Source organism: Chamaea fasciata, unplaced genomic scaffold (assembly GCF_029207755.1).
Source record: "Chamaea fasciata isolate MVZ Bird 193981 ecotype frontalis unplaced genomic scaffold, bChaFas1.0.hap1 SCAF_17, whole genome shotgun sequence".
Taxonomy (NCBI): domain Eukaryota; kingdom Metazoa; phylum Chordata; class Aves; order Passeriformes; family Sylviidae; genus Chamaea; species Chamaea fasciata.
This window is the reverse complement of record NW_027094102.1, coordinates 9,484,183-9,493,683: the sequence shown is the minus strand read 5'-3', so window position 1 is coordinate 9,493,683 and position 9,501 is coordinate 9,484,183. Positions and strand designations below refer to the sequence as shown.

At 48.1% G+C, this 9,501-nt stretch overlaps 1 protein-coding gene across 1 annotated transcript; it reads right to left on the bottom strand.

The window, feature by feature from the left end:
• Window positions 1–676: 676 nt before the first annotated feature.
• GHRH (growth hormone releasing hormone) lies at window positions 677–9,123 on the bottom strand. Its single transcript, XM_066199002.1, has 7 exons — window positions 8,952–9,123; window positions 5,645–5,744; window positions 4,702–4,833; window positions 3,933–4,037; window positions 3,199–3,336; window positions 2,817–2,913; window positions 677–1,966 (listed from the first exon to the last, which is right to left on the bottom strand). Exons 2-6 carry the CDS (start codon window positions 5,722–5,724, stop codon window positions 2,850–2,852), a joined length of 519 nt encoding a protein of 172 aa, XP_066055099.1. The 5' UTR covers window positions 5,725–5,744; window positions 8,952–9,123; the 3' UTR covers window positions 677–1,966; window positions 2,817–2,849.
• Between the last annotated feature and the right edge of the window lie 378 nt (window positions 9,124–9,501).

The window sequence follows — 9,501 nt, the reverse complement described above, 5'->3', positions numbered from 1 at the left end:
AGAGCATGGATCAAAAGGAAAACCATGGAGTGTCCCTGCGACGCATCTTGTCTAAGCTGTGTGTGTTGCTAATGATTTTTCTACTTCCTTGGGTATGCATTAGGAAAGATTAGTTTTATTATTTTGATTTTTTCCTCAGATATTTTTATTTGCTTTGCTTTTAATTTAATCTCGCAGTCTTTGAGCATTTGTTTCCTCATTTTGCAGCAAACTGAACTTCCAAAGGAGTCTCTTATATTCCAAATAGCTGCACTCACCCACTCATTTAATGACAGACTTAATCACCCACTTTCTGAAATGTTTTTGATTTTATTGGCAGTACCCAGTCCAGTGTTTGCATGTGCCTTTTATGCCACTTAACAGAGTTTAAATTCTTTTCGCTACTCTGTCTACTTTAGGAATCTTCTTCATTTTTTGCAATTCCTTTCCTTGGAGTGAGTTAGTCCTAATGGCTTTGAGTGTGTTGTTACGAAACAGGTTTACAAACCAGGCTGCTCAGGTGATTTTTCCTGTGTGTATTTCTGCACTGTGAAGCAGAAGGATGTCTCTGACAGCTGCCTGCCCATGGAAAGGTAGCAGTTATCCATTAGTGCTCCTACTGCTGTCACAGCTTCACTGATGTCCCTCAGCATCCCCTCGGTGTTTCCCATCCTGCTGGGTGATTTTTAATCCTTCCCTAGTGCTGGAATTGTAAAACCTGAACAGGGAGGCTGTAACAGGTAGGGATTTGGTGCAAGGATGAAATAATTTCCATGCACACTGGAGCCTCCTATCCTAAAACATGTCACCTGAGGGAAAATGAGATGGTAACTACTGCAGATTGACAAGGAAGTGTTGGAGTGCAAGGAGGGAAGACTTCATAAACCTTAACACACATTTGTATATCATTGTGTTTCCAGCCTGGTGTTGTTATTGGTTCTGGAGCTGGTGCCTTTGTTAGCCCAGTTTTGAGTCATCCTTGGTGCACTTGACAACTGTCTTTGAGGAGCATCTTCCATTCTGGGCCCAGAATCAAGAAACTAAGGTCTCAACAAAAGAGCCATCTTGACCTGCTGTTGGACAGGTTTATTTAGAGCAACTCTCATTTCCTGCTGCTGATGGGAGAGCAGACCCCATCCTGGTGTTATTTACATTTCTGAAGACATAATTATTACACAAACAACAGATGGATTAGGGTGAGAGGGAGGAAGTGGCTGTATGAGATCACTGGACTAATGACTCTTGTTGAAACATTCACTGTTGTAACTGTAGCCACGGTGGAGTTCAGAGCCAGGGGATGGCACTCAACAGAACACTGAGTTGAAACAGTGACAGCCCAATCTGATGCACAGGGATCTCCTTTAGCTCTGGTAGAGTTGTAACTTCAGCTTGAACTCCTGGAGGCTGAGCAATAAGCATAGCTGAGCTCTTTAGGGTTCATTCTGCTGCTGGGGCTCTGTGTCAGCCCATGGCAGTGTTTCCAATGAACGGGAGATGCGTGGATTCGTGTCCCACCTCACCCTGATCCTTGCTATGTGTGGTTGTGCCATCAGCATCAATTTAGAGGACGCTGTAATCAATTTACTAAGTTGCCTAAAGGTGCCTTTTGGTGGCCTCATATTTATTAATCAGGCCCTCAAACAGAAAGATGACTTGGCAGAATTTTGCTACACTTTGTGATTTGAAACCTTAATTAGTAGACAGAATATCCCCAGGATGACAAGTGTATCGCTTGTTTTAGTCTCTGTGTAAAGCAGCCTGAGGTTAAACCACAGAGGTGGGTTTTTTCTGATTTAGTACAGAGCAGTATTTCAAGAGGGGAGTTAAATTGCCAAGACTGGAATAAATTAAGTAGTGCTTCAGCAGTGCATTCCTTGGATCAAATCTGAGGAGTGTATGCATCAGTTTCCAGCTGCTCACATCTGGGAGTGTCTTCACTGCTGTGAGGGGCTCACTGTACAGTTTGGTCCATGAGCTCTGAATTATTCTGGACAGAAAGAGGAGGAAATGAGAATTACCAGAAAATTTCATAAGCACACACAGAAATTTTTTCATCCTTTGGAGGCTTTTCCTGACTGACCTTCTTTGTGGGAAGGTAACCGAGTCAAGCATGGCAAGAGAGATGCTGGAATATTATGCTCTCCCAGCTGAATCCATAGGTGTGATTTATGTAGAGTTCTGATCTTCCCTCTCTTCCCCAGCCCCTCTTTTGTTCATGTGCACACTGATCTCTCCACCCCCCTTTATATTATGCTGGCAGGATTGGACAGGCTTGGTTTCTGTGGGACAGGGCGGTAAGATGAGGTTGCTTCGCAAAGGAAAACTGACCAAGTGAAGGTATTCCCAAGGATGGACAGTTTGCTGGCTCTCATTCCCCCAAGGCTCGCAAGATTCAGAGCATAATTCAAGTTCCAGATGACTGTTTTCAGGAGTGAGGGATACAGAAAACAGTAAAACCTCCTCTGCTGTCCAGAGATGTCCCAGGGACCTAGAGACAGGTTCTGCTGCTGGAGGAAGACTTTTGTCTGCCTTTAGCCTGGGCTAGACACTCAGACACTCTACCTCATATAGCTGTGCTTGCTTTGGGTTGTTGTAAACCTGTTCCCAGACATCCACATGCAGCTTCACAGCAGTTGTGGTCTGTCTGTTCTAACTAGCAGGGTTTTAGGGACTTGACAATATTGATTGGAAGTTTTTTTCCCCCTTAAATTGCAGCAAGCACCTTTTTCATGGACAGCCAGCAGTGGCAGCTGGCATTGCTGAAGGAGAACCTGCAAACCTTGAGCAGTGCAGCAGCAGTGAGTTATGCACAGGATTGAGCAGGGAGTGGTACTCACCAGAGCGGGGAGGGATGGAAAAGGGAGAAGTATTTACATGAGCTTAGCCAGGGTGCTGGGAAAGCCTTCTAACTGACTGCTGTCGATGTCCTGAGGCCTGCCAAGGAAGAGCACAGGGATTGTATAACTGGGATCAAGACAGAAATTCTCTTTTCTGCTGTTATTTTACTGGATTCTGAGGCTGAGAAGGCAGCAGAGTGATGTGCTGCTGTGAGGTGCAGGCTGCCTCAGGACAGGCTGTTCTTATCTGCACCTTGCTTGGAGTCAGCCTTATTCTTTTCCCTGACTGTTCCTGAAATGGCACTTAATCCAGGAGCTTCACACCTGGAAGGCAGCCAGCAAGAAGGACCAGAGGGCAGAGAATGAACTGATCCCCACCCACCTTTGGTTCTGCAGGATGGCTCCCAGGAAGTCCCTCAGTACCATCTGCTGGTGGTACTGGCTGTCCATCAGGATGCTGTCGGACTGGCGCCTGCTCAGGAATTCCTGCATCCCTTCCCCTGGGCTGCTCTCGCTGCTTCTGTTAGGTGAAGGTGAGAAACCTCCTTGTTTCTGAGATGCCTTTTTGTCCCTCTCTCAAAGTTTGGTTCAGGCTGAGCAGCACAGAAAGGGAGCCTGCTGTGACTGAGCCTGGGGCCATTCTGCTTAATTTCAGCAAGAAATTGGTCGTTGTATTTGCTGCTTTGTTAGAAGATGGATTTGGGCTGGCTTGCATCTGACCAGTTGGTCTTGTTTAGTGGCAGTCAGTAGTTTAACTAGCCAAGGGGAATGGAGATGCTGGTTTCTGTGCTCAAACCAGGCCAGGGATAATGGTTCCCTACCAGTGAAGGATCATGGCAAATATCTGCAAGCTATATTGTTGTTATTGCAGCAGAGCTCTCATCTGATCTGATGCTAACAGCCTTGGAGGAAAGGATTAATTAGGCTGCTTAATGATAACTGTGATAAGGGGTATCCAAGACTGTAGGGGTGCAGGATGCCCTTTGGGATGTGGAACAGCAGGAGAGGTTGATTCTGTTGCAGTGGAAGGCAGCTATTTCTGTCAGGTGTATGGAAGACACTGCCCAGGGTAATAAGCAGAACCCAGCCCTAGGACAGCAGGGTGCTGGGGCTTACCCAAGCCTCTTGCCAATGATGGTCTGCAGGAATTTTCGGGCGGAAATCTGCCCCAGGAATTTCCGGTAGTTATCAGTGAATATGGCATCAGCGTGGCGCTGCATCCTGGGGGGAAAGGAAGCACAGTGTGCTCTCTGAGCTGCCAGTGAACCCTCCAGGTGGGAAATAACCAGACAACCCAGGTGGCACAGTGCTGATATCAGGGCAGGTAACCACAGCAAACACCTTGTAGTGTCAGAGGGTAAAAGGACTTGAGGGAGCTCTATCCTGACATGGAGGTGACAGGAAAATAAAATATCTAGAGCAGAGCTGGGCTGGGATATTCCTGTGCTCTGCAGCAGCACCATCACCTCCTGGGAGGGCTGTGTCTGGGACAGGGTGACAGGAGCCTCCAGCAGATCTCTAGCCTGTGGTTAGGCTCCAGAAAACCCACAGGTGAGGAAAGCACAAACCACTCGTCTGGTCCCACTGTTGTAAGGACGAGTTCTCTGTACTTCAGACAGAAATAATCATCCTCTATCTCCAGTCAGAGGTGCAAAGGAGAGGCTCTAGCACCCCTGCTAGATTCCCAGAGCTTAGTGGAAAATTCTGTGCCCTGCAGGAGCCTGTGAGCCTGCCCCTGTGTCCTCACTGGTGGGGGACAGCAGGACATGACTCTGGACATGGGTGATGGTTTTGGACTAACTGAGCTGCTGGTCTCCTCCTGGGCTGGGGGGACACTGTAACCAGCACACTCTGCAGCAGCAAGGCTGGCAGGTGAGGGACAAACCTTTTCTCCGTGGGGTCTGTTAGCAAAGCCTCCTCCTCCTGCTCCTCTGCCAAGGGGTTATGGCTCTGCAGTGAGCTGCTGTGCTGCAGCTGGAAGCTCATGGCCTTGGCAGCAACTGGCCCTGGACTGTACCTGCAAGAGAAACCCCAGGCACACTGTGAGATGTGCTCCGATGTCAGCTGGGCTCAGTCTTCTTAACCATCATTCCCTACTCTCCTGCTTTTCCTTTCTCCATTTGTCATCCCATCTTAGCAGTAACACAAGTACTGTCTCTGTCACTCTCCCCGGCTAGAAATTGCCCTGAAGCTCGTCCAGCAATGAAAGGATGGTTTATAGAGCTGCCTCAAACACACACATCCCCCTTGCTGAGCTCCCAGCATCCCTGAGCAAAATTGCAGTGTTTCTGGTATCAGTGTGCCATGGCTTTGGCACAAAGGCTAAAGCATTTTCTATGGGACACTGCAAACCCACGTTAGAGAAGCCAGTGCTCAATTTTGGGCTTCTGTTGATTTGTAGATGTACAAAGCAGTGTTGTACCTCTACAACAAGGAAATACTTGAAATATTAATAGGTATCTGTAGATTTCATGTGCTAGAATATTTGCAGTTCTGACTTCAGTGCAGTAGCTCTGCAGCCACAAATTTTTATCAGTGTTTGAGCTGGAGGTGCTGCCAGATTTCCCTTTACAGAACCCAACATTCAATTCTAAACCCGACTGTCTGGGCTGAAATATTCCATCAGGTGCCTGCCTTCTTTGGAAATCAACCCTAGGCCAGCAGTGTACCCAAAAAATAAGACAGGGTAAAGAAATGGGCCTAGAAACACATTTAGAGTTCTTCTGACTTTCAGAAGCACTGACAACTTTAGTTTGGCACCTGTTTGTTTTGCTCAAGGTCAGAGATGAAGCAGAATGAGAGTGTGGCACAAAGCACTTGGCACTTACCTGAGAGCTGGGTAGAGAGGAGAGGAGATGGAGCATGTGACTAAATGCAGGAACAGGAGCAGGGTGGCCTTATCCAGCATCTTCCACCCCTTGGAGTCACCTAAAACACAGAGCAGCCTGAGTCAGGGCAGTGAGGTGCCCTGGGCAGGAGGGGATGCCGAGTGCCACCTTTGTGTTCTCAGTCCCTCTGCTCATTTCTCAGCTCAAAGGGACTGGGGATGTGCCTCTGTGGTTGTGGTGCTTCCCGAGGCAGAGATGTCTGGGTGTGGCAAAGTCTCCCCCACAGAGGGCAGTTCCTGGGGGCTGTGTGTGACCCCCTGGGAGCCGGTGCCTGCCGTGGCTCGGGAGGCAGGGCCCATCAGGGTTTGATGCTGTGGGACCCCTCACTGAGCTGCTGTGCTGGAGGAGAGCTCTAGAGCTCTCTCTTGGGCTGGCGTGAGCCCCAAGAACCCCTGCACGGGCTGTAAAAGCACCTGGATGAGGGCAGCAGTTGGCAGGGATGTGAAAGGAACCTCGCTGCCAGCAGAGAACCATCTGCAACCAACTCTGGGACCTCTCCTGTCCCACTCTCCCAGGGATGTGTCTGCTCACATGACTGCACCCGCAGGGCACAGGTCTGTGCCTGGCACCTGGCTGGTCTGCCTTGCTGCTTGTCCAGCGACTGGGGAGAACCGGGGAAATGCAAATAAAACTCCTGAGCAGAGGGGTAATACCGGCACAGAGGTAACCCTGGCAAAGCCGTTTATCAAAGGCAAGCGCTGAGCTTGGTTTGGCAAACAAAACACAGACTGTTCCTTCAGTGGAGCGGGGGTGGAGACGGGACTGGACTGAAAAATGTCCCTTTGGAAGGGCTGGATAGCTGCCGTGCGGGGAGCAGCCCCCGCAGCTGCCCTGAGCGCGGCTTCGGTGCGAGGTGAGCTGGGCTGAGCCGTGTGTGCAGCCCTGGCTGCCCAGCGTCGTGTCCTGGGCTCGGCTCAAGCGCTGAGAATGACTCAGGCCAGAGTCGCCCGAGGTCACCCACCCTCGGGAGCTGAATACCGAGCTTTTGTCCCTGAAAGCGAGCAACCACAGTAGGAAGGTATTTCAGTGAATGCTGCTCTTCCTGAGTCTCCATTGAAAGCGACTGATCTTTTGCTCAAAGAAGATTCTTTAAGAATGTGGATAGGCACCTTGAAAATACCAAGTTTCCCCGTTCCCTATCTCATTTTACACAAGAAAAGAGCAGAAAGTTGTTTGATCTCCCTAAGAGGGGGGAAAAAAAAAAAAGAAACAACCTCTTCCAAATGTAGAACGATACTTGCTTGTAAAAGGAGCAGCTTCCAGATGGAAAGGGCTTGCTTGGACTTCTCAAGTGAACTTTCAAGCAGTAGGTTTTACTGATGAGGGGGAGGCAGGGAGGTTCTCTGATGGAAAACATCATCAGTGAGCTCTCGTTTCTGCCTGGACAGAGAGGGGGAGGCTGATTAAGGACCTGTGGTCTTGCAAGTGGGTTTGGTGTTGACGCCAGGGAAGTTAACAACAGAATTCGTGGCAGTGTCAGAAGTGCTCGGACAGACTCGGGGGAAATGTCACTCTAAGAAATGCTTGGGGTTTTTTATCACAAATTCATTCTCACCCTGTCTCTGTTTCCAGTTACTTGTGCTCCCAGATGGGACCAGCAGCTTCCCCAGCATTTCCCCTGGGAATAGCACAGTAACTCCTGGTCCTGCAAAGCTCCTTGTGCTCATGGGTGGCATCTCCTGCCTCCTGCTCTATTACAGAATCACTTTGGCCCCTCAAAGAGCCAAGGAATGCTTAAAGGAAGGAAAAAAGGGACTCTGATAGACACACAGGACTTCTGCTTTTAGAACAAATCCCCTGCTTCCCTTGCTTTTTCTACTTTTTCCTTTGAACTTGGAAAAATATGCTTTTTCTTGCCTCTTCCCTAAATATCTTCAAGAAAACCCCAAGTCAGATCTTTCTAAATAGAGGAAATTATCTAAGGCATCTATTAGTGGGTACCAGCAGTCTGTGGCACCAGCATCTATAGAAAGTGCCAACCAGGAGATTTTATCAGTATTAGGGAAGCTTCTACGTGAGCTGAGAAGTGAAGTGCAAATGTAAATGAAAACCTATCCCAAAGGTGTCTGCTTCCCCTTCTTCTTCTTAGGATACAGCCCTGATCACCACTTTCTTTCTGTCTCTTGCTTCTCTTCTTTAAATGTTGGGGGTTTCTCTAGAACTGCTTTTTTGAACATTTGAGATCCTTTTTTTATTTCTCTTCTATTAGTTACTTTGCAATTATTTTTTTTGTTTGTTTCTGGCTCTGTCCTTCTTCCCCTATCCTACTTTGTCTTCTCTCCCTTAGCTACAGCCTGCTTCCAGATTTTTGGGTATAGCTGTCCCCCTTTTTCCCCCGGGAATAAATCAGAAATGAAAGTCCTACATCCTTTCCCAGATGTGTCTGCTATTTCAGAGGAGAAACTGGGAAATTGAAGTGTCACCCTGTGTGCAGGCAGCTTGACAGATCTGCAAAACATTGTCACCTTCGAAATTCTCCTGAGGTGAGGGACAACTTCGCTTTCCATTCTGGCAGCATGTGAAAAAATGATTAATAAATAAATCCCCCTTAAGATGAAGAGCTTTTAGCACCATTCCAGCAGATGAAGTGTAATATCTTTGTTCCATCCTGTGCAGTGGGAACAGCAGCATTGTGACAGGGATGTTGGAGAGCTGAGTAACCACTTCTTGCCATTTCTGAAACCTCAACCTGAGCAGCCTTCAAAATACCTCTGTGTAGATGAAATGAAGCTTTTGCCATGCCTGCTGTTTTATAAAGCCAAAACTTTTATACCCTGAAATGCTGCGTTAGAAAAGCAGAAATCCTTTTAAATGCCTCCCTGTGCCCCGTCGTGGCTGGCTTTGCATTACCTGTAACTAACACACAGTTGTGTTTCTCCTCAGACTTTGGTTTCACTCAAACACAGTTTCATTGCTGGGTGAGTAAAACACCATTCATTTTCCAGGCTAAGAGAAACTCACCTCAACACAGCAAAAGAGAAAAACTGTGTTACAGCTAGTAATCATCTAATGTATTTTATATTTATAAAGCTCATCTATAGTATAATACCATTGGTTTGCATTTATGATGTAGTTCAATTGTTGTTTCATTCTATAACTTGGTACAAAAGCATATTGGTGGTACAAAAGTACCTGGTGAAGCTCATTCCCGATGCCAGCTTTGATTGCATTTCAGTGGAATTTAATTGCTTCCAACTTCCAAATAGACATTATCTTGTTAAACGCACAGAGAGAGGCTCCCACTTACCGTTCCTGGAGAAAACAAGCGCTTCCTAGATCAGCTCCTGCCCAGGTGCTCCTTCCCCTGTCGCAAATCCCAGTTCTCCTGGGGACCGCCCGTGGGATCCCGCTGGTGCGTGCCCCGCGGACACCGGGCAGGACCAGGACCCTCGGCCGGGCAGGGAGGACAGTCCCGGAGCTCCCCCCGTGTCCTCTGCCTGCCAGGGAGGTGCATCTCCGCCTTTTATACCTGAGCTCCCTCAGGAGTCCCGTGGGCTTCCAAGCGTCAGAGAATCAATTATCCTGCTGAATTTCAAAGGCTGTGTTTGCATCCTCTTTGTGTGTGTGCGTGTGTGCGTGTGCGGGGAGGGGGCTATGCCCTCAGCCCGGGGTCATTTGCACGGTTTCTCTTTATCCCTCAAAGAATGAGGAGCAAATAACAGCAATAATCTGGCGGAGTGAACGACAAATTCACTTTGCTGGGTAAACTTCGCTTTTCCTCTGCAGTTGCATTTTTTTTCCTTCCACTCCACAATGAGAGTGAGTTAAGCATCAGTACTTTCTCACACTGCCTGAAC

Coding starts and splice junctions, on each gene's coding strand:
- GHRH (XM_066199002.1), bottom strand. CDS start 5,724: ATGCTGGATAAGGCCACCCTGCTCCTGTTCCTGCATTTAGTCACATGC. Junction 4,834..5,644: donor CCTCTCTACCCAGCTCTCAG/GTAAGTGCCAAG, acceptor TTTCTCTTGCAG/GTACAGTCCAGGGCCAGTTG. Junction 3,337..3,932: donor ATCATTGGCAAGAGGCTTGG/GTAAGCCCCAGC, acceptor TTCACCTAACAG/AAGCAGCGAGAGCAGCCCAG.